This window comes from Medicago sativa, chromosome 7 (genome assembly GCF_051527215.1).
Source record: "Medicago sativa cultivar Bolivia chromosome 7, Bolivia_mono, whole genome shotgun sequence".
In the NCBI taxonomy this organism is placed as follows: Eukaryota; Viridiplantae; Streptophyta; class Magnoliopsida; order Fabales; family Fabaceae; genus Medicago; species Medicago sativa.
Window position 1 is genome coordinate 34,900,962 of NC_140755.1, and position 27,234 is coordinate 34,928,195.

General features: G+C 37.3%; 1 protein-coding gene, 2 non-coding genes and 2 pseudogenes across 3 annotated transcripts; 1 reads left to right on the top strand and 4 right to left on the bottom strand.

The window, feature by feature from the left end:
* Nucleotides 1–5,938: 5,938 nt before the first annotated feature.
* LOC146905877 (small nucleolar RNA R71) lies at nucleotides 5,939–6,045 on the bottom strand. Its single transcript, XR_015020745.1, has one exon. It is a non-coding gene; the product is annotated as a small nucleolar RNA R71 (small nucleolar RNA).
* Nucleotides 6,046–12,654: 6,609 nt separating this feature from the next.
* On the bottom strand, nucleotides 12,655–12,761 carry LOC146905878 (small nucleolar RNA R71). The gene has a single exon (XR_015020746.1). It is a non-coding gene; the product is annotated as a small nucleolar RNA R71 (small nucleolar RNA).
* Nucleotides 12,762–16,141: 3,380 nt separating this feature from the next.
* Nucleotides 16,142–18,610, top strand: LOC146905879 (uncharacterized; annotated as a pseudogene).
* Nucleotides 18,611–19,032: 422 nt separating this feature from the next.
* On the bottom strand, nucleotides 19,033–20,583 carry LOC146905880 (F-box protein At4g22280-like; annotated as a pseudogene).
* Nucleotides 20,584–21,492: 909 nt separating this feature from the next.
* LOC146905881 (S-adenosyl-L-methionine-dependent uroporphyrinogen III methyltransferase, chloroplastic-like) lies at nucleotides 21,493–26,913 on the bottom strand. The gene is made up of 7 exons (XM_085728668.1): nucleotides 26,529–26,913; nucleotides 26,181–26,438; nucleotides 25,733–26,094; nucleotides 24,864–24,941; nucleotides 24,701–24,770; nucleotides 23,339–23,616; nucleotides 21,493–22,124 (listed from the first exon to the last, which is right to left on the bottom strand). The coding sequence occupies exons 1-7, from the start codon at nucleotides 26,911–26,913 to the stop codon at nucleotides 21,975–21,977; spliced, it is 1,581 nt and encodes a 526-aa protein (XP_085584794.1). The 3' UTR covers nucleotides 21,493–21,974.
* Nucleotides 26,914–27,234: the final 321 nt, after the last annotated feature.

Genomic DNA, 27,234 nt, shown 5'->3' on the forward strand with positions numbered 1-27,234 from the left:
CACAAGCTGCCACGCACCCTTTTTTAACAACTTTCTGCGTGTGGGGCCGGTGCTTTCCGACGAAATATTTCTCGGTAAAGCCAGCCAATCACAAGCTACCACACACACTTTTTTCAACTTTATTCTGCATGTGGGGCCAGATTTTTCCGACGAAATATTTCCTCGGTAAATACAACCAATCACAAGCTGCCACACCCCACTTTGTTGTGTATATGGGACCCCCTTTGACTGACAGATGCTTTCCGATGAAATTTTCGTCGGTAATTCCTCGGTAAACAATTCCTCATAAATTTTGGTAGGAAAATCCAGTATTTCTTGTAGTGTATGAAGACTTTGTTGTCTAACTGTTGATGAAGAAAACTTTGTTTGTCAGTGGTTGAAAGAATTGAGCATGCCAGACTGATATTGTTCTAACTTGTCGAGGTGTACAAATGTCAACTCTGGAAGACTGTGGAATGAAAATTCATGATTCCCACGTTTTCATGGAACGCTTACTTCCAATTGCATTTTAGTTAATTGCCAAACAATGTTATAAACCCATTGACTGAAATTAGCCAATTTTTTAAAGACTTGTGTGCTTCAACCTTGAGGATGGATGAACTTGTTAAAATGTATCAGAATGTTCCTATCATTCTTTGTAAATTGGAGCAATTTTGCCCCAAGGTTTCTTTGATTCTACAGAACATCTTCCTGTACATCTCTCATATGAAGCTTGGCTCGGTGGACCTGTTCAATAGAGGTGGATATATCATTTTGAAAGGTTCATGGATTATGCAAAGCGAATGGTGAGAAATAAACAAGGGTCGAGGGATCAATAGTTGCAGCTTACGTGCGTCGGGAAACAAACTATTTCATCTCTCATTACTTCAACCAGTTGATGTTGACCCCAAGAAATACACGGAATGAAGTTATTTTTGAAAGTGAAGGGTTTCAGTCTGCCTTATCAGTTTTTCATCACCACGGACGTCTTTGTCATTTAGTGATGGAGATGAAGATGACTTCTATGGTGTGATCAAACACATATTTGAAGTAACTTACGTATATGTAGATGAACCTGACAAAGTTGTATTGTTTTATTGTGACTGGTTTGACCCTGCAAATGGGATGAAAATTGATCCAAAGTATAAAAATGTTGATGTACGAATGAACATAATGTATGATGCTTTTGACCCTTTCATTTTGGCAAGTAAAGTTAGTCAAGTGTATTATGTACCTTATCATTCTCATCATCGGCGCAAACATGGATGGTGTGTTGCTATCAAGTGTAAACCATGAGGTCAAATTGAGACAGAAGTTCCAGATAAAGAAATATCTTACCAAGATGATGAAATATCACATGTTCCAGATGTGATTGAAGTCGATCCTGTTACAGATTTGGTTGACAGAGATGTTGATGGTCAGCAAGTTGATGCTGAAATGTTAGCTCAAATGTTACTTATTGACACTAACAGTGGGGAGGAGTCAAGCAACTCTAGAGACAGTGGGGAAGATGCAAATAACCCGACAACAATGCGGATGATTTTTATTATGACAATGATGAATAACCCTTGATAAAACACATGATGTCTTTAATGTAATTATTTTATCATAATAATGAAACATTTATGTTCAATGTAATGAATTTATCATATTAGTTATCTATCTAATGTATTTATTTAACTTTTTATATCATTTATTATCTATCTAATATATTAAAAAAATTAAATTATATTTTATAAGAAATAAAATTATGTATAAGATATTGTAAAAAATAAAATTATATACTGTAAAAAAATCACACAAGGGTCGCATGTTTTTCACCCTCCCTCTTTTCCAAATTCCAATTTCAGTCTCCCTCCACACCTCCAAAACACTTAATCCTCCAAGCTCACTTTCCCCCCCAAATCTAAAACCTAAGTCTCCATACACACCTCCAAAACCTTAATTCGTCAATCTAAATCTTACCTCCAAAACCGAATGGAAGCAATCGCATTGTTCCTCTTCACTGTTCCTCTTTCGTGGCTGACCGAATTAAAGCAATCGAATCCATTGAAGAAATCACATTGTTCCTCTTCTTCCTTTTCTTCACTGTTCCTCATTCCTTCACTCAATCGATGCATAACTCTTCACTGTTACTCAGTTCCTTCACTCAATCAATTCTGCTTCAAATCTCCTCTCCCAACTCAAGGTACACCCTAACCCTAGTTTCTTTCTTTCTGTAATGTTGTTTTTTATTTTATTTTTGATTTAATTAGTTAATTTGTAACCTAAGGTAAAAATTAAAATTAAGAGGGGTTGTGATAAAGTGGTTTTGACTCTTGATTGGTTGTTTGTGTGGTATATTTGAATTTTAATGTATATATAACCTAAAAAAGAAACATATTTTAGGGAGAAACTGTAGAAAATTTATAGATATTCTTGTGAAGTAAAATGGTTGTAGTTTAATTTAGTGTGATATCTTTAAATTTTTGTGTAGAAAAATTTATAATGTGTGTTTATCTCCCTTTTGTTGTCAATCATTTTGCCATGTTTACCGAGCCATTGAATGTTATGCTTATGGGAGATTATAAATTGATTACTTGCAACTATTTTAAAAGCTATAGGTGTCTCAATATTTTCACCTTCATTGCTAACCTTTATATCTATTGAATGTATCATTGCATTTTCTATGTATGTGCTTTGCTCAACTTGAGTTACTTTGATTAGATTCTGATAGTAGATTGTTTTGTGCCTTTTTTTCCTTGGTGTTCAACCTGTGCCTTTTTTAGAGCATTAATCAATTCCTTTCATTTGAGTTCCAGATTGTTTAGGCAAGCGGACAGGGGAACAAGATCGACGCAACTTAGTTTCTCTGCAACGAAGTAAGGTTGGTATCTCTGTAACGCAACTTAGTACTTCGTTAGTCACAAAAATATATCTAAAGTTGGCATACTGAATGGTTGAAAGTCCTATCAATATTGTCTTATTTGATTTCCAAAGTAAAATTGGTTGGGTTGATTTTATTGGATATTGAGTGAATTTGTTTTACGTGCCATATCTTTATACTACTACATTGTATTTGAATTTTCCAAAGCATAAAAACTTCTATTATCATCACTTGTTTATAGAAAAAGCGTACAAAGACATTTCGTGAGTTATGAATATCTTAACTACTTTATTTAATGTTCCTATGAACAATCATAACTAATCTCACTAACACTTTATGGATCCATTTTATGTTGGAATCACTAATGTGTGTATATTCAATGTGCATTTAGAAAAGCTAGAAATTAGTGTGTCAACTATGTGGTGACACTGTGCTTCCTTACTTTGCATAACTCATGTGATTATCTATCAAAGTTTCTTGAATGGTCATTTCTGAATTGCTTATTTGTTGAATGATTCAGTCTTTATTTTCCTTCTGCATTGTTTTTCTTTCAAGTTTTCAATTCCCTTTAAACATCATTTCGTTCAATCATTTTGATTTGATTCTAACATGATCCTTTATGATCATTTGCTTCTCAATTGTCACTTTTATTTCACTCCGTCTTTCTTCTTGCATAGTTACATATAATTTGAGTTCTATCATCTGGTTTGCCTTTAATTATCACAAATTTTCTTGTATCAAATTTTTATGTATAGGTTCAATTTTCTTTTAACAATAAATGTTGATGCTGATTTTTTGTATCTTAGTCAAAGATACTGTACTGGTTTAATTTTAATATAAACATAATATTGTATTAGAACATCAAAATTACCTAGTTCTATAATTGGAATTATCTCCTCAATTTAGAGAATACTTATTGCAAAATGTTCATTGATTAAGGAGCATAAGTGCCTTTTGATTCTATATAATATATAATGGAATAGAAAGTGTTTTCTTTCTTTTAATGACATAGAAAGTACTTTAGAAAAACTTACTTTTGTTTGTTAATTTTGTGCTGAAAAACCAGTCATGTGATCTATCAGTTTCCTAGTTGTTGCTACCAATATGCACAATTATTCAATGTAGCAATTATGCTTCTGCTACTGTGGTGTTTTATTATCTAAAACTTATAAAAATGATTGAAACAAATTAGAGGTTGATCAACTTAAAGCTTGTTCATGATTTTCATAAATTGTATTCATTTTTATTTAGTTGAGTGGTAATGAAATTGGGGTTTGATGAGTCATAGATAGTCTAATTTATTGCCTTATTTAGTTTAGTTTTATTTTAGATTTAGTTTTATTTTATTGCATTTTATTTTCTTTTAGAATATTTTACTTTAAATTGTCTTTTATTTTATTTTAGGAATTAATATATGGTGGAAGGTGCCTTGGAGCGAAAGAAAGAGGACTGGAGCAAATACAGCGCAAGAATACGAAGATACGGGGCAAAAATACATTCTCCCCGTACCAGAAGCTTGGCACGGCCCGTGCCAATATGTGGCACGGCCGTGCTCGATTCCAGAACCTGTTTTGCTGCTTTTTCTTCGGGCCCAAGTTACCCTGTTGCAGCTTTACCGTTTTATCCTTTTAGTTGCTTAGTTTCTAAGTCGATTGTAAAGCTATAAATAGAGTAGCTCTCCACCATAAACATTAACCTTTTACTTTGTTTATTTCAAGCATTATTTCAATAAAAAGTCTTTATTTCCTTTTTACTTTCCTTGCAATTTATTTTACTGTTTTTCTCTCTTCTTCCCCCATGTCTACGATGAACATGAGTGAGTAGACTTCTTCGTCTTGGGATTGTTGGGGAGTCTAATGACTCAATCCTAAACAAAACAAGCCTAAACCCTAATTTCTATGTAACCCTAATTTCTAATCTAGATTCACCGTCTTAACGTGGATTAACAATTATCAAATTGTGGAAGCGAAAGCGGAGGGTTTGATAATCGTTAATCCATCATCCCAAACATCAATTCATAAAGCGAGAGCGGAGTCTTGATGTTGGAACAAGTGAATCTAGACAATAATTGCAAAACAGTGAAATAGTCTTTGCAATTATTGAGACAAAGAGTAGTTTCAATCCTCTATGCATCTTCTAGTAATCATGTCAGCGAAATAGGCTTGGTTGCTAGAAGTAAACTCTCACTAGACTTTCATCGGAAAGGTGAGGGGCTAAGGGAAACCGGTCTTTAGAAATTAGTGTGTAAACCATGAAATTAGATGTTTAGGTCTTGTCTAGTGAAGGATTCGTCATTATGACAAACCAATGATCCCGAGGCTTTTTATTAATATTGTTTTTATCTTCAGCAATCAAAACCCCTCTTTACTAAACTTTCTCTCCCTCTAATCATTCACTAAAGGTTAATTAAGTTGAACAACTCCCTAGCGGAACGATACTTTTACTTACTTCTATTACTTCGATAGGCCGTGCACTTGCGGTTTGGCTCTATCAAGTTTTTGGCGCCGTTGCCGGGGAGTTAACCAATTTAATTAGCTTTTTCTTAGTGATTAGAATCCTCTCTCTTCTTCTCTTTCTTTTTTTCTGTTTTTTTCTTTTTATTTTTCTGTTATCACTAACTTCTTGGGTTCTCAATTTTTTATGCGAAAAACCAGAAATCGAGTTGTAATAATCAACGAGATCGAAAGGTATTTGCATAAACGAAAGAGAGACGCACGAAATAATAGCATCATGGCCAATCGCACTCTCAAAGAGTATGCAACGCCGTCTACGGCTGAGCCACAAACTGTTATTGTGTACCCAACGGTTGAGGATGACAATTTCGAAATAAAGCCTGCCCTACTTAACTTGGTGCAGCAAAACCAATTCTCGGGATCCCCCACTGAGGATCCCAATCTTCACATCTCTGTTTTCCTACGAATTAGTGGAACCATGAAGGAGAACCAAGAGGCCGTAAGACTTCATCTCTTTCCCTTTTCCTTAAGGGATAGAGCTAGCGCTTGGTTCCATTCCCTCGAAGTCGGTTCCATTACTTCATGGGATCAGCTGAGGCAAGCATTCCTTGCCCGATTCTTTCCACCATCTAAAACCGCTAAACTTAGAGACCAAATCACTCGGTTTAACCAAAAAGATGGGGAATCTCTCTATGATGCGTGGGAGCGTTTCAAAGAAATGCTAAGACTTTGTCCCCACCATGGCCTAGAGAAGTGGCTTATTGTCCACACATTTTATAATGGCTTGACTTATACCACTAAGATGTCTGTTGATGCAGCTGCAGGTGGAGCACTTATGAACAAGAACTACACGGAGGCATATGCCTTGATTGAAGACATGGCTCAAAATCATTACAAATGGACTGACGAGAGAGCCATCACTAGTTCTTCATCCTCCAAAAAGGAGGCAGGTATGTACGAAGTCTCTAACTATGACCACCTTGCTTCTAAAATTGATACACTAACTGAAAAACTCGAAAAATTGAATGTTAGTGCTATCAATTCTGCTTCTACTCCTTCTTGTGAAATATGTGGTACAACTGGTCATGCTGGTGTTGATTGCCAACTAGGTAGTGCTATTAATGGTGTTGAGCAAATTAATTATGCTCAATACAACCAAGGGATGAGACAAAATCAAAATTTTTATAAAAACCAAAATCCCTATGGACAAGTAGCACCACCCGGTTATGCAAACAACCAAAGATTCACTCAGAAGTCCAATTTGGAAATTTTGTTGGAAAATTCCATTGCCAACCAAAACAAACAACTTCAAGAACTTAAAAACCAAACTGGATTTCTGAATGATTCTCTTTCCAAGCTCAATACCAAGGTTGATTCTATTGCTACTCACTCTAAAATCCTTGAAACTCAAATCTCTCAAATAGCCCAACAAGTGGCTACCTCTTCCCAAACACCGGGAGTCTTTCCTGGTCAAACCGAAGCCAATCCCAAAGCCCAAGTTAATGTCATATCTTTTGGGGGTAGTAAGTTAGGCGAAACTTTTGCTAAGGTTAAAAACATTGGGAAAGAAAGTGTCAAGCCTTTAGGTGATAAAATTGTGATAGAAGAAGCAAAACCGCTTGAAGAAAACAAAACTCCATCCCCCTTAAATCTTGATAAGCTTAAACTAGAGGGTAAGTTTGAAAAATTTGTTAACATACTTAGGAAGATTTGCATTAAACTTCCCTTTGCTGAAGCTTTGTCTAGGATGCCTCTATATGCCAAGTTTTTAAAGGAAATTTTTTCAAAGAAAAGGGTTGTAGAGCATAATGAGGCAATAGCCTTGGCCAAGGAAACTAGTGCAATCATTCAATAAGCACCCCCTAAGCTTAGAGATCCAGGTAGCTTTGCCATACCGTGTGAAATTGGGAATGAAACCATAAACAAAGCCTTATGTGACTTAGGAGCTAGTGTTAGTTTGCTGCCTTTGTCTCTTCTTAAAAGGATAGGGATAGGAGAATTGAAACCTACCGAAATAGAGTTGAAGCTAGCTGATTGTTCTACCATGAAACTTGTAGGATTTATCGAGGACATACCCGTTAAGATAGAAGGGATATATATCCCAACTGATTTTGTAGTCGTTGACATTGCGGAGGACGAAGACGTCCCCATAATCCTAGGTAGACCTTTCCTAGCCACTGCAGGAGCTCTTATAGATGTCAAGAACGGTAGGATAGTCTTTCAAGTGAGTGATAAGATGGTAGGATTTGAGTTGGAAAATGTTATGAAGGGTCCCGCTCTTTACTCTTGTTGCATGCTTAACGATCATGTTGTGAAAGAACGTTTTATAGCGTCATCTACACAATATGATATCTTTGATCCATTCTAAGGACTCTTTCTAACCGTCAAGCTAATGACATTAAAAGAGCGCTTCGTGGGAGGCAACCCACGCATTTAATCGCTTTTGTTTTGCTTTTCTTTGTTTTAAGCTATTTTGTAGGTAATTGTCCAAGTGTGATTCGAAAAAAATCAGAAATTGAAAAATTCTGAAGCCCCTCTGACCAGAAAGTTGGCACGGCCCATGCTGAGGTTGGCACGGCCGTGCCATGCATTTGAAGCAAAATTAGGCCTGAGCCACAGAGTGTTGGCACGGCCCGTGCCATTGGCACGGCCGTGCCCGATTTCTACCCTTCTATAAACCCAATTTTTCTTCTTCCTCTACATTCACTCTAAACCACAAACCTCTCTCATCTTCAAAAACTTCTCTCTAAACCTCCATAACCTTCAAAGCTGCAAACCTTCATATCTCCTTCAAAACTCAACCAATCAACCTAATTCTTTCACCAATCATTCCTAAACTTCATCCAAAACAAAACCCTTCCATCAAAAACATCTTTCACCCACTCAAACACATAATTCACCAAAACCCTAATCTTTCAAAACCTAACCCAAACACCACAAAACCTTATCCAATCTCCATCTCTAAACCCACAAACAATCCTTAAACATCAACCCTAACCCTAAACCAATCCTTTCCACCAAAAATCTTCCCCAACCCTAAACCTTCAAACCAATTCAAACAAGGGTCAAATGGCTTCAAGAAGAAGTGGTAAGGAACCAGCAAGCTCTTCCGGTCCTCCCTCAAAGAAGCAAGCAAAAGTCAAGAATCATGGAATCCAGTTTAAGGATGACACCCAAAAGGTCAGGTATAAAAATCTTACTTCTAAAACCTTACATGCCTCTCGCTATCCTGATTCTTTTGACTTGAATGTGCTAGGGCTTAGAGATGATGTTCTTAGGCTAATGGGTAGGTTAGGTTGGACTGATATGTTAACACCTATGCGGGGTTATGAAAATTTCACTTATGAATTTTTAAGCTCAATTGTTTTCACTAAAGATAAGCTGAATTTTGATAACCCTAACCATAGAGTTGTTTTCCGGTTAATGAATATTGATTATGACATGTCACTTCAGCACTTTTGTGAGGCCTTAGGTTTTGCAAATGAAGGGTATATTCATGATCATTGGGATCCTAGTCTAAAACCGGTTAACTATGACCCAGCTGCCTTTTGGAAACGTATCACCGGCCTTGATGATTATGTCCCTAGAGCCAAAAAAGCTAGCAACATTCACAAACCCGTACTTAGGTACCTTCAGAGGGTCATGGCTTGCACTATTTGGGGTAGAACCGAGCTAGGAAACACTAGAACCGATGAGATGTTTATGTTATGGGCAATGCTCTACAACCACCCGGTTAACACTTGCTTCTATTTGATTGACTACCTAGACTCCGTAGGTTCTAAACCAGCCGGTAAGGGAGACATAGTGGTGGGTGGCATCATTACATACATAGCTCGATGTTTTGGGGTGAGTGAGGATGAGGGGATCAAACCAATTGAGGGAAACAATAAGCTCAATAGGGAAACCCTCATTGCTATGAATTTCATTAAAAGACATCCACCACTCCACTACCAACTCAAGCTTAACGTGCCAATCATGTTTTTATTGCCTAACCCACCTCGGACTACCACCGAGGTGGAAGAAAATTGATTGTATGTTGATGATGTGCAGGTTCTTGAGCAACAAGATGATGAAGGAGAAGGTGCAAACTTGCACCATGACATAGGAGAGGGTGCTAACTTGCACCAAGAAGGAGACCATGGCCATGAAGCCGGTGAGCTTAATGAAAATCAACGATGGGCATGGATTAACAATGAGATCGAGAGGATGAGCACCGAGCAACAAAGGCAAGGTGTTGAGTTATCCGGGCTTCAAAACGATGTCCAAAGAGGCAACCGTGTGAATAATGAAAACAATGAGATGCTCCGCCGGATGATGCAACACCTCCAACTCCAAGGTCCTCCTTATGGACCTCAATAAATTGAGAGCTTTCTTCTTCCTCTCTTCCCTTCTCTCTCCTACCTCTCTTTCTCCTACTCTTCTTCTACTTTCTTCTTCTTCTTTTAATTTCTTTTTCTTTTGAATCATTGAGGACAATGCTTCCCCTAAGTGTGGGGGGGCCTAATAAAGTGTCTAGAGTCGTAGTGTTCCCAAACTCCCTTGAACTTTATTCTTTTATTTTGTTTTTATAGCAAGAGGCATGACTAGTAGCTTGTTTTTAATGTAAAATATGGCATAAAATTTTTTATTTTGTCTCTTCTTTAAAGGTTGCTTCTTGTACATGAAAGTAGTTTCGTGTGTTTCTTATGTTCTTGCTATACCCATGTCTTGTTTTATTGTGAAATTCTCCAATGAGAAAAGCACTCGGTTGCAATCCTTGAGCAAATGTATGAATAGGTATTTTAAGGAGCACGTTCTATCTTTAGTGTTAACTTAGACCCTTTAAAGTCTTAAGAGTAAAAGTAGTATAAGTTTGTGTGGGAAATTAATCAAATTATTCTTAATTTTTATATTCTTATTAATTTGTTAATGTTAAATGGGGCGGGAGAATGGCACCAACATGTGGGGGAAAGGATAATCCCGAACTTCCTAATTGTGGTGGTGACTCCCTAATTTGAACTTAATGTGAAACAAATTCATCAATGCTAGGGGGAAAGGACAATTACATCCAAAAAGACTTCTTACGCGGAGATGAAACAAACAATAATTTTACAGCACTGCTTAGGGTGATTTTGAATCTAGGGGGAAAGGACAATTACATCCGAGAAGACTTCCTACGAGGATAGATAGCCCCTAAGCATCTGCAGCCCCTTTGTGCTTAATTGTTAAAATTCTTAACTTAAATTCCCATCACTCTTATATGAAATGAAGAAAGGACTTTTCTCGGTTACTTTAGCATTAAGGATAGAACCTGTTCCTCATAATATTTGCCTTATACAGGAGCAAGAAAAGGGTTGGACTGCACACACACACTCACTTGAGACTTGATGTTGGGTAGAATAGGTTCATGAGGAATATTTGAGATTGTAATTAGTGTACTTGGAACAAAACCTTTCTTTGAGACTTATGTTCTTAATATTGCCATAATAATCTTTTAGTTGCTGATATGTCCATTGCCTTTTGCTTGAGGACAAGCAAAGATTCAAGTGTGGGGGAGTTTGATGAGTCATAGATAGTCTAATTTATTGCCTTATTTAGTTTAGTTTTATTTTAGATTTAGTTTTATTTTATTGCATTTTATTTTCTTTTAGAATATTTTACTTTAAATTGTCTTTTATTTTATTTTAGGAATGAATATATGGTGGAAGGTGACTTGGAGCGAAAGAAAGAGGACTGGAGCAAATACAGCGCAAGAATACGAAGATACGGGGCAAAAATACATTCTCCCCTTACCAGAAGCTTGGCACGGCCCGTGCCAATATGTGGCACGGCCGTGCTCGATTCCAGAACCTGTTTTGCTGCTTTTTCTTCGGGCCCAAGTTACCCTGTTGCAGCTTTACCGTTTTATCCTTTTAGTTGCTTAGTTTCTAAGTCGATTGTAAAGCTATAAATAGAGTAGCTCTCCACCATAAACATTAACCTTTTACTTTGTTTATTTCGAGCATTATTTCAATAAAAAGTCTTTATTTCCTTTTTACTTTCCTTGCAATTTATTTTACTGTTTTTCTCTCTTCTTCCCCCATGTCTACGATGAACATGAGTGAGTAGACTTCTTCGTCTTGGGATTGTTGGGGAGTCTAATGACTCAATCCTAAACAAAACAAGCCTAAACCCTAATTTCTATGTAACCCTAATTTCAAATCTAGATTCACCGTCTTAACGTGGATTAACAATTATTAAACTGTGGAAGCGAAAGCGGAGGGTTTGATAATCGTTAATCCATCATCCCAAACATCAATTCATAAAGCGAGAGCGGAGTCTTGATGTTGGAACAAGTGAATCTAGAAAATAATTGCAAAACAGTGAAATAGTCTTTGCAATTATTGAGACAAAGAGTAGTTTCAATCCTCTATGCATCTTCTAGTAATCATGTCAGCGAAATAGGCTTGGTTGCTAGAAGTAAACTCTCACTGGACTTTCATCGGAAAGGTGAGGGGCTAAGGGAAACCGGTCTTTAGAAATTAGTGTGTAAACCATGAAATTAGATGTTTAGGTCTTGTCTAGTGAAGGATTCGTCATTATGACAAACCAATGATCCCGAGGCTTTTTATTAATATTGTTTTTATCTTCAGCAATCAAAACCCCTCTTTACTAAACTTTCTCTCCCTCTAATCATTCACTAAAGGTTAATTAAGTTGAACAACTCCCTAGCGGAACGATACTTTTACTTACTACTATTACTTCGATAGGTCGTGCACTTGCGGTTTGGCTCTATCAAGTTTTTGGCGCCGTTGCCGGGGAGTTAACCAATTTAATTAGCTTTTTCTTAGTGATTAGAATCCTCTCTCTTCTTCTCTTTCTTTTTTTCTGTTTTTTTCTTTTTATTTTTCTGTTATCACTAACTTCTTGGGTTCTCAATTTTTTATGCGAAAAACCAGAAATCGAGTTGTAATAATCAACGAGATCGAAAGGTATTTGCATAAACGAAAGAGAGACGCACGAAATAATAGCATCATGGCCAATCGCACTCTCAAAGAGTATGCAACGCCGTCTACGGCTGAGCCACAAGCTGTTATTGTGTACCCAACGGTTGAGGATGACAATTTCGAAATAAAGCCTGCCCTACTTAACTTGGTGCAGCAAAACCAATTCTCGGGATCCCCCACTGAGGATCCCAATCTTCACATCTCTGTTTTCCTACGAATTAGTGGAACCATGAAGGAGAACCAAGAGGCCGTAAGACTTCATCTCTTTCCCTTTTCCTTAAGGGATAGAGCTAGCGCTTGGTTCCATTCCCTCGAAGTCGGTTCCATTACTTCATGGGATCAGCTGAGGCAAGCATTCCTTGCCCGATTCTTTCCACCATCTAAAATCGCTAAACTTAGAGACCAAATCACTCGGTTTAACCAAAAAGATGGGGAATCTCTCTATGATGCGTGGGAGCGTTTCAAAGAAATGCTAAGACTTTGTCCCCACCATGGCCTAGAGAAGTGGCTTATTGTCCACACATTTTATAATGGCTTGAATTATACCACTAAGATGTCTGTTGATGCAGCTGCAGGTGGAGCACTTATGAACAAGAACTACACGGAGGCATATGCCTTGATTGAAGACATGGCTCAAAATCATTACAAATGGACCGACGAGAGAGCCATCACTAGTTCTTCATCCTCCAAAAAGGAGGCAGGTATGTACGAAGTCTCTAACTATGACCACCTTGCTTCTAAAATTGATACACTAACTGAAAAACTCGAAAAATTGAATGTTAGTGCTATCAATTCTGCTTCTACTCCTTCTTGTGAAATATGTGGTACAACTGGTCATGCTGGTGTTGATTGCCAACTAGGTAGTGCTATTAATGGTGTTGAGCAAATTAATTATGCTCAATACAACCAAGGGATGAGACAAAATCAAAATTTTTATAAAAACCAAAATCCCTATGGACAAGTAGCACCACCCGGTTATGCAAACAACCAAAGATTCACTCAGAAGTCCAATTTGGAAATTTTGTTGGAAAATTCCATTGCCAACCAAAACAAACAACTTCAAGAACTTAAAAACCAAACTGGATTTCTGAATGATTCTCTTTCCAAGCTCAATACCAAGGTTGATTCTATTGCTACTCACTCTAAAATCCTTGAAACTCAAATCGCTCAAATAGCCCAACAAGTGGCTACCTCTTCCCAAACACCGGGAGTCTTTCCTGGTCAAACCGAAGCCAATCCCAAAGCCCAAGTTAATGTCATATCTTTTGGGGGTAGTAAGTTAGGCGAAACTTTTGCTAAGGTTAAAAACATTGGGAAAGAAAGTGTCAAGCCTTTAGGTGATAAAATTGTGATAGAAGAAGCAAAACCGCTTGAAGAAAACAAAACTCCATCCCCCTTAAATCTTGATAAGCTTAAACTAGAGGGTAAGTTTGAAAAAAAATTTAACATACTTAGGAAGATTTGCATTAAACTTCCCTTTGCTGAAGCTTTGTCTAGGATGCCTCTATATGCCAAGTTTTTAAAGGAAAATTTTTCAAAGAAAAGGGTTGTAGAGCATAATGAGACAATAGCCTTGGCCAAGGAAACTAGTGCAATCATTCAAGAAGCACCCCCTAAGCTTAGAGATCCAGGTAGCTTTGCCATACCGTGTAAAATTGGGAATGAAACCATAAACAAAGCCTTATGTGACTTAGGAGCTAGTGTTAGTTTGCTGCCTTTGTCTCTTCTTAAAAGGATAGGGATAGGAGAATTGAAACCTACCGAAATAGAGTTGAAGCTAGCTGATCGTTCTACCATGAAACTTGTAGGATTTATCGAGGACATACCCGTTAAGATAGAAGGGATATATATCCCAACTGATTTTGTAGTCGTTGACATTGCGGAGGACGAAGACGTCCCCATAATCCTAGGTAGACCTTTCCTAGCCACTGCAGGAGCTCTTATAGATGTCAAGAACGGTAGGATAGTCTTTCAAGTGAGTGATAAGATGGTAGGATTTGAGTTGGAAAATGTTATGAAGGGTCCCGCTCTTTACTCTTGTTGCATGATTAACGATCATGTTGTGAAAGAACGTTTTATAGCGTCATCTACACAATATGATATCTTTGATCCATTCTAAGGACTCTTTCTAACCGTTAAGCTAATGACATTAAAAGAGCGCTTCGTGGGAGGCAACCCACGCATTTAATCGCTTTTGTTTTGCTTTTCTTTGTTTTAAGCTGTTTTGTAGGTAATTGTCCAAGTGTGATTCGAAAAAAACTCGGAAATTGAAAAATTCTGAAGCCCCTCTGACCAGAAAGCTGGCACGGCCCGTGCTGAGGTTGGCACGGCCGTGCCATGCATTTGAATCAAAATTAGGCCTGAGCCACAGAGTGTTGGCACGGCCCGTGCCAAGGGTGGCACGGCCGTGCCCGATTTCTACCCTTCTATAAACCCAATTTTTCTTCTTCCTCTACATTCATTCTAAACCACAAACCTCTCTCATCTTCAAAAACTTCTCTCTAAACCTCCATAACCTTCAAAGCTTCAAACCTTCATATCTCCTTCAAAACTCAACCAATCAACCTAATTCTTTCACCAATCATTCCTAAACTTCATCCAAAACAAAACCCTTCCATCAAAAACATCTTTCACCCACTCAAACACATAATTCACCAAAACCCTAATCTTTCAAAACCTAACCCAAACACCACAAAACCTTATCCAATCTCCACCACAGAACCTGTTTTGCTGCTTTTTCTTCGGGCCCAAGTTACCCTGTTGCAGCTTTACCGTTTTATCCTTTTAGTTGCTTAGTTTCTAAGTCGATTGTAAAGCTATAAATAGAGTAGCTCTCCACCATAAACATTAACCTTTTACTTTGTTTATTTCAAGCATTATTTCAATAAAAAGTCTTTATTTCCTTTTTACTTTCCTTGCAATTTATTTTACTGTTTTTCTCTCTTCTTCCCCATGTCTACGATGAACATGAGTGAGTAAACTTCTTCGTCTTGGGAATTTTGGGGAGTCTAATGACTCAATCCTAAACAAAACAAGCCTAAACCCTAATTTCTATGTAACCCTAATTTCTAATCTAGATTCACCGTCTTAACGTGGATTAACAATTATCAAACTTTGGAAGCGAAAGCGGAGGGTTTGATAATCGTTAATCCATCATCCCAAACATCAATTCATAAAGCGAGAGCGAAGTCTTGATGTTGGAACAAGTGAATCTAGACAATAATTTCAAAACAGTGAAATAGTCTTTGCAATTATTGAGACAAAGAGTAGTTTCAATCCTCTATGCATCTTCTAGTAATCATGTCAGCGAAATAGGCTTGGTTGCTAGAAGTAAACTCTCACTGGACTTTCATCGGAAAGGTGAGGGGCTAAGGGAAACCGGTCTTTAGAAATTAGTGTGTAAACCATGAAATTAGATGTTTAGGTCTTGTCTAGTGAAGGATTCGTCATTATGACAAACCAATGATCCCGAGGCTTTTTATTAATATTGTTTTTATCTTCAGCAATCAAAACCCCTCTTTACTAAACTTTCTCTCCCTCTAATCATTCACTAAAGGTTAATTAAGTTGAACAACTCCCTAGCGGAACGATACTTTTACTTACTACTATTACTTCGATAGGTCGTGCACTTGCGGTTTGGCTCTATCAGGGTTGAAGAATTTCTGACAGTAAGCTTCATACACATAATAGCTATTTGATACTGATGTTTTATTAGTTGTATTTTGACTTGTAAGGAAAGAAGAAAACTTATCATATGAACTAGCTGAGCAAACATTGTAACTCATCTGATTCTTGTGTGTGTGTGTGTGTGTGTGTGTGTCTGTGTGTGTGTGTGTGTGTGTGTGTTAATTATTCATTATTTTATAATTATGCCAGGGATGTTTGGGCGAGACAAGGATAGGGGTAAGGCTCATGGTGTAGATCATGGGAAGCCGAAGAAAATTAAGTATTGAAATAGAATAAATGTTTCCTCAGACCCTACCAGACAGTGAGTTCGAGCGACGGGGGTTACCTTCTGTAACATTGATGAACGGACTGGTACTCCTATTCCTACTGCTGCTACGCCAACACCTTACTCCACTCCATTCGCGATTATTCTTCCAGTAGGTACTACTAGTTATCCCCCCATACATACTATGACTGGTTTAGCCATGCCTAGATTTACTCCGCCATCCACACATTCGCCAGGTTACAACACCATCGCATATATTCCTCCTGCATCATTTCCAGCAGCTACTACTAGTCAGCCCCCCACACATTATATGCCTGGTTTTGCCATGCCTAGATTTACTCCGCCATCCACACATTCGCCAGGTTACAACACCACCTCATATATTGTCCGATAGGGCTTTAACACATCCTTTCCACCATCATCAAACCTGGAAATGATGCAAGACATGATGCGAGCTGGAAATTTCCTAGACTTAATGTAACTTGCTGAACAACCACAACAACAACAACAACAACAACAACAACAACAACAACAACAACAACAACAACAACAACCAAGATGAAGAGGTACCGTCTGGGGGCAATCAGCAACGACGACCACGGCGTCGCATCACTGATGACTGGGAGTATATGAATAATCTTCTTGTGGTTACACCGACACCTGAAACGTAAGTAATAAAAATTTAATTTGTTACCTATGTTTGACTTAATTCTTATTAGTTTTTAAAATGTATAATTTAATTAACAATTCAAATTTTGTAGGCTGGAGCCATCCAAGGGAGTATCAGAATATATTAGATTGGCGATCCAGATGTTTTACCCAAAAGATAGGTGTTGGGCCGTATATACACATCTTACTGTCCACGACAGGGAGGCACTTTTTAATTACTTTTCCGTAAACACATTTTATTGAATATTAAATAATTGTATTTACTTTATAATATGGTTTATTTTTGAAATAATTGAATGTCTAATATATTTTTTTATTGCAGGATTTTTGTGTATGGCAACCTCATCATCACGCTCTTGTAGAGAAAAACTTTCATAAGGTAGCTACAAAACGTTTATGAGATTTATTATATGAACGGAAAGAATTGAAAAAATGCAAGGGCAATTATCGTACATCTTGGATAGGAGAAAAAAGTTGGGAGTTATTGGAGAAGTATTGGAAGGAAGATCCACATTTTAACAGCCGGTCCAAAGCTAACAAGGTGAACAAGGCATCTATTGTAGGAGGATAGTTGCACGCACAAGGTTGTGTCAGTACCGCTACCAATGCTAGAAATTTGGTAAAAAAAAAATATTTATCGATTTATATTTAACTATTTATATTTCTATATATGTATATATTAAATTGACCAAATGTTCTAATTGGTTAATATTTTTGTGTGTACAATTAGAAAGAAAAAAATTGGATAGAAATCCTTATCCAGAAGAGATCCATAGAGAGACTCGTTTCAGTCAGCGTACTGGTCGGTATGTCGATGCTCGAGCTAGCAATACCCAGGTAAATTTGTAATCATTTTATGTTCTCTATTGTGTTCAAAGGATGAATTATTCATTTTAATGGATTCTGTTTTGTGGTTGGTTGGATGATTGAATGAGGTATGTCTAAGTTGCTATGTCTGTTGGAAATTTGGGTCCTTATGTGGTAATTTGCAATGTCTATGAGTGGGTTTGGGATCGGGGAGAGTACCTTAGGCGTTAGGGGTATTGGCAGGTTGTATATTTTCGCTGTTTTGTGGCTGTTTTGGTGTTTTCTGTTTGTAGCTTTTCTGTTTCCGTGTTGATAGCTTGTTGCTGTTGTGTGTTTGTTTTGTTTCGGTTTTGACTTTATTATTTATTACTTTAATTTATAGGAAGCATATGGCACGAATGTAGCAGAGTTTTTGAAGGAGAATCCAGGGATTCCATCATATCCAGAAATTCCCTACCCTATTAAACTTCAACTATGGGCAAAGGCTGGAGGAAAAGGAAGACCGGGTAGAATATACGGTCTTGGGCCGTTAGCCGGCAATGTGGTACATGGGAATTTGTTCTATGTTCCTCCTCCATCAGAGTCCTCATCTCGTTCTAGAGAGTTGCCTCTTGAGATGCAAGCAATGATACAACAAATGAACCACGAGTTGCAATCTCAAAAGGAGGCGTTGGCAAGGAAAGAAGAATCGGAGAATGAGTTAAGGGAATTGTTGGCCAAACAGGCAGAGGTAATGAGAAAATTCCAAAGGATGGTTACAAAAAGGATGGGTGGCATGAAGAGTATGAAGACATCTGAATCATCGTCGCCATCGAGTCAATTATCACCGTCGGTTCAAGAAGACCAAACACATGACGGCGACGACGACAACGTTGATGATGAGGAGGACGAGGTGAGGGATGATGATGATAGCAAGTAATTTATATTCTTGTTGTGTATTCTGGTGTTGTTTTTAGCAGGTTTCAGTTACTGTTTTTTGGTTGGGGACTAGTTTGGGCCGGGCACTTTTGGGGTGTGTTTTAGGTGGTTTGTTGTGGTGATGTTCCACTGTCAAAGAAAATGCTAGTTGCATTTATGAATATTGTTTTATTTAATTATTTATCGAAATCAAAATTTGGATTTAATTTTTATTTTTAAATATAATTGTTTCCTAGGAAAATTTCGTCAGTAATTCGTCGGAAAGCATGTGTTAGATGACGCAGTCTGCAAAATGCTTTCCTGCCAACCATTCCTCGCTAATTTCCTCGGAAAAATTCTGACACATTATTTCCTCGAAAATTCCTCGGAAACTCGTAGGAACAGATCCAAAATTTCCTATGACTACTTTCCTCGGTAATTTCCTCATAAATCAATGTTTCCGACGAATTTGGGATGTTTTCCGAGGAAAAAGTTCCTAGGAAAATCCTGTATTTCTTGTAGTGATATGGTTATCTCATTTAAAATCATCTATATTAAGATTCTTAGAAAATTACAACACTCAGCTCTCTTCTGATTTTTAAATAAATACCTCCTTAAGGTTAAAACAACCCGGGTACTCTGTAGTGATGTTAACTTCTGCCGACCGCGAGTTTTGTCGCAAGAAAGAAGTCAACCATTCCGTCAGGTATGGGAGGTAGTTTCAAACCTGCTTTAAAGCCTTGCTTAACTCGGCAGCTTCTTTACGTGACCTGGCAGCAGCTTTGTTTAACATGGCATTTTCCAACCATGGTGTATAATACTGAATAATGAAATGGTATCACTTCTATTTTCAATGACTTCAAGTTACACAATGAAGTGAGCTTAACCTCCAAAAAATCAGGAACTAAAGAAAGAATCTAAGCAATATGATATGAGGGAATTAGAATAAGTTTTATACAAGTCAATTTAATTTTAACAAAATTTACACAAGAAAATAAAAAAACATCTTATGAAGAGAGTAAAAATAAAGCTGAAAAACATGACAAGGTACCTGAAGAGTAGGCGAAGTGACATTCAATGATTCTACATTGCCAAGGTTTGGCAGCCAGCTCAATAGATTCAAAGCATGTTCCTCTGAAGCAGAAAATTGTGATGCGTCGATGTTTACATGTTTAACAGAAGAAAGACCGCTCCCACGTATTTTTGGATCAAGACCGCCGTTAAAAGTAAATGTACAAAGAGTTGGAGCAAATAGCTCCATATTGGCAATGTGCCATGAATTATTATCGATAGCTAAATTGACAAGTGTCTCACTTGATATGCTGAGGATTTGTGCATCTCTTACGGTACACATGATAATGATGGCTAGACTATTCAACTTGGTAAAGGTCAAAAAGGGCTCAACACAACCGTTTTCACCACCACAAAAGGCAAAATTTGTCAGTTCCAAGCTGGTCAATGCCGGTAAATCCATATATTTTGGAAACAATGTTTTATCAAAATTATAACTACCTATAGAGAAAAGCGAAAGCTTAAGAGATGTAAGAGTCCGGCATGAAGAAATGCAGTGCATAACGCGATAAGTTTCACCATGTGGAGAGATTCGTAATTGTTGGAGGTGGTATTATGGGAATAAACATAGTCTAAAACCTTTATAAGTAGTAGAGGATCAATATTACCATTACGTTCAAGATCAAGAGAGTGCAGTGCAGTTGAGCCATCACGACGAGTCAAAATGTTAGACACGAATATGGCAAAATGCTTGACAGTGGGAAATTCTGAGGAATGCAATACAAGGGTAGGAATATGTTTCCAAAGATGGTTCCATCTTATAGACAAAATGCAAGTTTGAACGGCTTGTTTGGTGTTCAAAAATGACTAAATGTGAATGAGAACGCAATTGGGTAAGTCACTTAACCTATCTTCATTATCATCATGAGGCCTTCCTTTCTTCATATTGGTTGGAATCATTATTTCATCCACTGATTTAGACATTAATGTAACTCCGTATGTACCTAAACAACAAAGAGAAATTATATTGTGCAATATAACAGACTAAGCAATATAGAAATTCTTTTTTTTTTTTTTTTTGGTACAAAGCAATATAGAAATTCTACAACGGGATTTTAAGCCATGGAATAAGGGAATGAGATTTGTTCAAACTCATGACACAAACTAATCCATAGAAGGAACCGTTAAAAATAATGATTAAAGAGGAATAAATGTCAAGTAACTCATGGTTTTTGAAACCATTCCAATTGTAACTCATACATGCATTTGTAAAGATGGTAAGAATGTGCTTAACCGCATAGTCTCATTCATTAGTAACGAAATATCATCTCAATCAGTATGTAACATACGTACATAATTATTTGGTTGAATTGAATGTCATGAAGTGATGTGGGGGTAAGAGTGAAAGGGAGAAATTGATATGATATGCCAAGAAATGGGAATTAGTGTGTTGCATGACTATCATATTTCGTTTTTAGCCTCTCTCTATAGTATCACATTGACCTATCTTATTTTAACTGCGAGCATCAAATGTGTAGACGAAAATATTTGGACAGTTATTTTAAGAAGAATTTCTTTCTTTTTTTGAAGGAATTTTAAGAAAATTATGAGATTAAAAAATAAAAGTTGTATATTTTTAGAAACCAAAAATTTATTTAACTCATTACAATTGAAAATATTCTAAAATAATTTGCTAAAATCAATCACTCATTTTTCAGTTCCTCTTTTTTCTGTGATGGGAAGAGTTTAATCTGTTATTCATAGTTCTTGGCTGCTAAGATTCTAGCTGTTTCTCTGCTTGTTATTTCTGAGTCTGGTCGTCTTGTTTGAAACCATTAAATTATGCTTTCTAGCAATTGACTAGAACAAATGAATGGTCACAATATGAGCATCTCCAAATAAAATAAAAAATCAACATTGATAAATTGAACTATGAACTCACATCTTCAAACTAAACTACATTTTTTTCTATTAAAGAATGTTCCTAGATAGCTTATGGCTAAAATTTTCTCATGGAAAGTAAACCAATCCAGGTAAATGTTGCCTCTAAAACACTTTGTTTTATTTCCAATCTTTTGAACCTATGGAATGTATTATTATGATCCTCGGTTAAAAGGATTGGTATAATCTGTGATTCCCTTTGTTTTATTTCCAATCTAGAACATGCTGAATCAAAATTTGTTCCGAAATACTTCTGTGCGAACCCGACAACTTCAATAGAAACCGCAATCCAAGAGCAGAAGTTCTTCATTTCCCTAAACATCTGAAAATACACCCAAATTACATTAGACCTTAAACCCTTTTGTAAGGGAAGGTAATCCTTCATCTTCGCAAGCTTCACAGTAATAGTATTTCTCATAAACATCCATCATTTATCATGATGCTTGCATTAATCGTGATTCTTGTTTTGTAGGAATTGGCCAAAATGGTGATAACTCAACAACTTTTCCTATTATTAGCAGTGTTGGTGACTCCAATCCAGTAGATGCAATTTTCTCAGGAAGGTCCTTAAGTTCTGCAAACACCTGGATAATTACAAATAACATGCGTATAATCAGTCATTGGACCTAGCATCTATGAACTACTAACACAAACACGGACATGTAGACACATGTGTCAATGTCGCTCCGGTATTCAACACCGACATGTGTCGGACGCTGGTCACACCTTCAATTGTAAGTGTCGGTGCTACATTGTCTAGCATCCTAAGATATTGAATTCAGAAAAGATGGATTCTTATTATTACAATCACAGATGTTTATAATCATTTAACTGTCAAAAACTCAACTACCATTCTGACGTATAAAATAAAATCTTGACTGCAAAGAACTTCGTCAGAAGCCTTTATTGCAGTGACAGAGGCTCTTTCACACTTATCACATTCAATAACAATTATTTTGTCAAAAATTAGATATACTTGACTAGCTTAACTACTCAACTCGCTCAGTCAACCTTAACTAGCAACTTGGACGACGTCAAACTATTCAATTTTTTTTGGCTGACCTCACACGATAATTAACTTGGGCGACCTCAACTAATTAGATGTTCGGAAGGCCTACCTGGATGACAAAAAAAATAAAGGTTTGGTAATCTTGTTTTCCTTAGGATTATGTCATGTAATAGGATATTGTTGGTTCTGTGAAGAGTTGTATATGTTTCTCTCTACAAAAATTACATTTTCATTATTCTAAGGGGAAAAAAATAAGAACCAACAATAATAAGTGTGAAGGAGATGTCCTGGACATTGTGTAAGAAAAGATTTAAACAAATGACTTTCTATATAGAAAAAATCAAAGATAAGGAAAACCAAGAATAAGTGTGTTTCAGATACGAGACCTTCGATCTAGAGAAAGTTAAATGCTTGTCGTTTTCATATTATTTAAGCAAATGAATTTCTACTAGTTAAAAAAAAAAAAACCTTGAAGCAACTGATCAGTGATATCTGATTTTCATATTTCTCAGCACACAGGTTCACAAGTGTAGGTTAATTTTTACTCAACAGAGAACTCATCTTCGTAGTTGATCTTAGGCATTGCATAAAAGAATCGAAGTGAAATTGAATCTCAATAGTTCAAATTGCTTAAATCTTTAGGATCATATTAATTATTCATAAATATTTCGTATGCTAAAATAAAAATGGCCATTTTTATCATAAACCAACTGGATATGTTAGTAACTCAAAATATTTAGTAGAAAGAAAACAATTATGTTGTGAAAAGGAAGATGTGATCGATCTTACTGTGCGCTGCTGAAGTGTGGTCCCTCGCTCAATGGCTACAGCCGGTGTCTGAGGTGACAAACCATGATGCATTAGTTTCTGTGAGAGTGAGGGGAAGGTTGACAAGCCCATATAAACCACCAAAGTAGAATCAGGATCAGCGGCATTTTCTGATACAAATAGAGGATCGCTTCCTCCTTTCCTCGAATGCCCCGTGAGGAACCTCACGCTATTTGCAATACCGCGGTGAGTTAATGGAATCCCTAGCTCTGCTGCTATTCCAGATGCTGCAGTTATACCTGCAGGCAATGAGAATTAATTGAATTATAATCAACCACCACCATTTAAACTTCACTATTTCGTTTAGATAACATTGCATCCATAAATGTCTCTCACATAACTAAAACAAAACAATAGCAGGAACAATGTTTCAAGCTTTCATTTTGCATTCCTTTTCAATAACTTTAGTACTGTTTTGATTTGCTCATTTGAGCTTATCTACTGGCATAAGCACTTGTGAGACTGTTTGGTAGAGATTATGGAAACAGCTTATGACCTGTCCATAAACTGTTTTCAGCTTACTGTTAATCAGCTTATAGCTAATAAAAACAATTTTACTTTATTTTAACTTTTGTTGTAGAAATAGCATCTGCATAAACACTTATATTGCAAGTGTTTATGTTTAAGCGCTTAATCAAGTTGTTTATCCAAACAGACTCACTTTTGACAAGTCCATATATATATATATATATATATAATAGACAAAGCAGTTTGTATTTTTCCAAAAGAAAATGCCAATATAAGATGGTAGTTGTAATAACAACAGACCTCCGGTTATATAGAGATTAAGATATGTCTGTTATGGATTGATTGAGAGATAAACATTTAAAATTTCAATACCTAACCATTTTCCATAATGAATCGTCCCGGTGAAAATGAAAAACCATTTTTGTTATTCAGTATGATCAAATCAAATTACTATGTATTGAGTACAAAGAGGTAGAATGTATAACAATAATTTTGAATGTAACTTCCCACCTCGTATACACGCGTTTAGTCAGTCATATTCATTCCTACAATGTTAGCAAAAAACTAATGAGTAATTCACACTCATCACCTCATGCAAACCGATATTAATGTGAGAATGATGGATTGGGAAGAATAAATGTGATGGAAAGGGAACCAAGTCATAAAGTGAGATACGAAGTTAATGCGAAAAAATCAGGAATCTTAAGAGATTTTATTTGAATAAAATAGCACTTTTTAGACACATACTCACACAAGCACACACAAACAAAACAATGGAGAAATAGTGCCAATTTACATTGCTGATGATTCAAACTTATTACCAGTTTCATCATGATAAAGAAATCAGAAGCATACCTGGAATAACTTTCACATGGATACCTTGCTGTTGCAAAAAATCCATTTCCTCGCCACCCCTCCCAAACACCTACAAATACCAAACAATAAGACATTCGCATAAACAAGCCATGAAAATCTAATGCATCAACTCCTTACTAGACTGTCCCATATGAAAACTCACCAATGGATCACCCCCTTTAAGTCTCACAACAGTAGCCCCAGCTTCTGCAAAACTCAAAAGAAGCTCATGTATTTCCTCCTGCAACAAGTTCACCAATCAAACAAAAACAAAAATTCATCTCATCAGTATCATGTAACAAAACAACTCAACCCCACCAAAATAAAAATCACATCCAAATCCTAAAATAAAATATTGAATAAACAACAAAACCCTAAGGGATACGATAATTGACATCTATATAGCACTGGTGGAAGGCGTGCCTTGTATGACACGTGTCTATAACTGACAACCAACTAGTAAGGTGAGGACTTCCCCCACTTACAAACACATTGTCAGGCCATATCTCATCCAATGTCTGACTCTTTATCGCACACCCCTCGTGCCCAGAACTGGACATCAGGAGTGTCCCCACTTATAAACACATTGTCGGGCCATATCTCATCCAATGTAGGACTCTTTAACGCACACCCCTCACGCCCAGAACTGGACATCTGGAGTGTGACCCAATAGAGGAAACGTAATAGCAGGTGGTCCAACGGATACCATATTGAAAATTGGATTGGGCCTAACCCATCTTTACAAAACCGGCTAGTAAGGTGAGGACTACCCCCACTTATAAACACATTTGTCAAGCCATATCTCATCCAACGTGAGACACTTTAACACAAAGACACATGTAATTACATACAATTAGTTCTATTTTCTTACTACTGGTGTCTACCTGTCGGTGCAGTATCGTGTCTGGTGTCTTTGCTTCATAAATTGACACACACAATCATAAAAATTTATGCTTTAACCAATAACCAACACAAAAATGAAAACAACCCCACCTATCAAAACACACAAAAAAAAAAAAAACTTTTTTATACCTGAGTTCTACTATGGTATCCAGCAGTTTTTCCCACATATAGAAGTTTAGCATCAGGACCAACCAAATCCAAAACATCATTACTAACCAACCTATCATACAACAACAAATCAGCACTCTTAATAACCCTTACAGCCTTAAGAGTCAACAACTCAGGATCACCAGGTCCTGTTCCAACCAAAAAAACATCCCCTAAAACACACTTTCCATCACTACACTTCCCTTCACTTTCCCTCTTTTTTTTCAATACCTGAACAAGGTTTTTCAGCTCTGGAAGCTGTAAAGCAATGTCATGTTCCCTTATTGAATCACCAAAAGGGGTTTTATTATTACAGCGTGACCCAAGTCTTGGATAATCTTCAGCTCGGGATCATCCAAGAAAAGGGTCGACTGAGGGCCACACAGATCCGGCTCAGACCACACTTTTGGAAGTTGAAGGAAATCTCCACTTTCAGAACGAACATGGACTGCCCTGATCAGCGTGATCGGCTCCTTGGAGGGTGTTCCCATCTTTTGCCTCTTCGAGGGCTCCTGCACCAGCTCTTTAGGAGGATCCTCACCTTCCAAGTCCACCACAGGACTAGAGGTAGAGCCAGGACCAGAAACGGCTATGAGGTGCTCCAAGTATTGGACGTTCTTGCGTCGCTTCTTGGCAGAGATTTTCTTGCTCGCGACATTCACAAGGGCCCCCAAGTCTTTCATTTTTCCTGCAAAACATAGAAAGGGAGAATTCGTCAAATAAGGGGAACAAAACAAGAAAACAAGCAGATAAAAGACGAAAAGAGGGTACACACTACCGAGGCAATCTTTGAAATCCTGTGATGTCAACAACTCATGGGTATTGATGAGGCGGGGCTCTGTTACTTGTGTTTCGTCCTTATTCATCAATGGGTTCCCCCGTTTGTCGGTTTTGACCCTCCATGGGAGAGATTGAACAAACGCCCAAAGTTGTTGGCGCACGTCTATCTCCTCCTCCGTGAGACCAGAGGGGGTTCGGCCAAAATGCTTCGGCTCATAACCAAAGTGGTCCTGAAACCAACAGAGATGGAAGAAAGGGCGGCGCTCCTGAACACCATCATCTACCGCCCTCAGAAGGGTAGCCACAACCGCTTCGCTTTTCGTCCTTAATAAAAAGAAGCGTTCTTTGAAACTCCACACTTTTCCAGCAAAGATCTCAAACATTTTTTTGGTCTGACGAAAAGAAACTCAGTCCACACCCCCGTTTTGCGGTGAAGAAGGAGAAGAAAACGTTCTTAGAGGTGGAAAGTTGGAGATAGTCACACAACAACTCGAAGAGAAAGGGACTACCTCCCGTTGGAAGTCAGAGAAAGGGAGCCAAAAACCCATGTCTTTGAAGACCACTTCATACATGGGAAAGGTGTAGTTCTCGTACTCTTAACACACTCTATCAGAAGTGCTCGGAAGCACCAGCTCCCAATCATCTGCATTTCTAATCAAGCCAAAAGGAATCTCTCCCACACCACTTAAGGCAAATGACGACTC

Bases quoted from the DNA above. Each gene is read 5' to 3' on its own strand.
- LOC146905881 (XM_085728668.1), bottom strand. From the start codon at position 26,913: ATGTTTGAGATCTTTGCTGGAAAAGTGTGGAGTTTCAAAGAACGCTTC. The intron at 24,771-24,863 runs GTGAGTTTTCAT...TGGTATTTGTAG, and splicing joins TTAAAGGGGGTGATCCATTG to GTGTTTGGGAGGGGTGGCGA. The intron at 23,617-24,700 runs GTATGCTTCTGA...CATTGCCTGCAG, and splicing joins CCATGTGAAAGTTATTCCAG to GTATAACTGCAGCATCTGGA.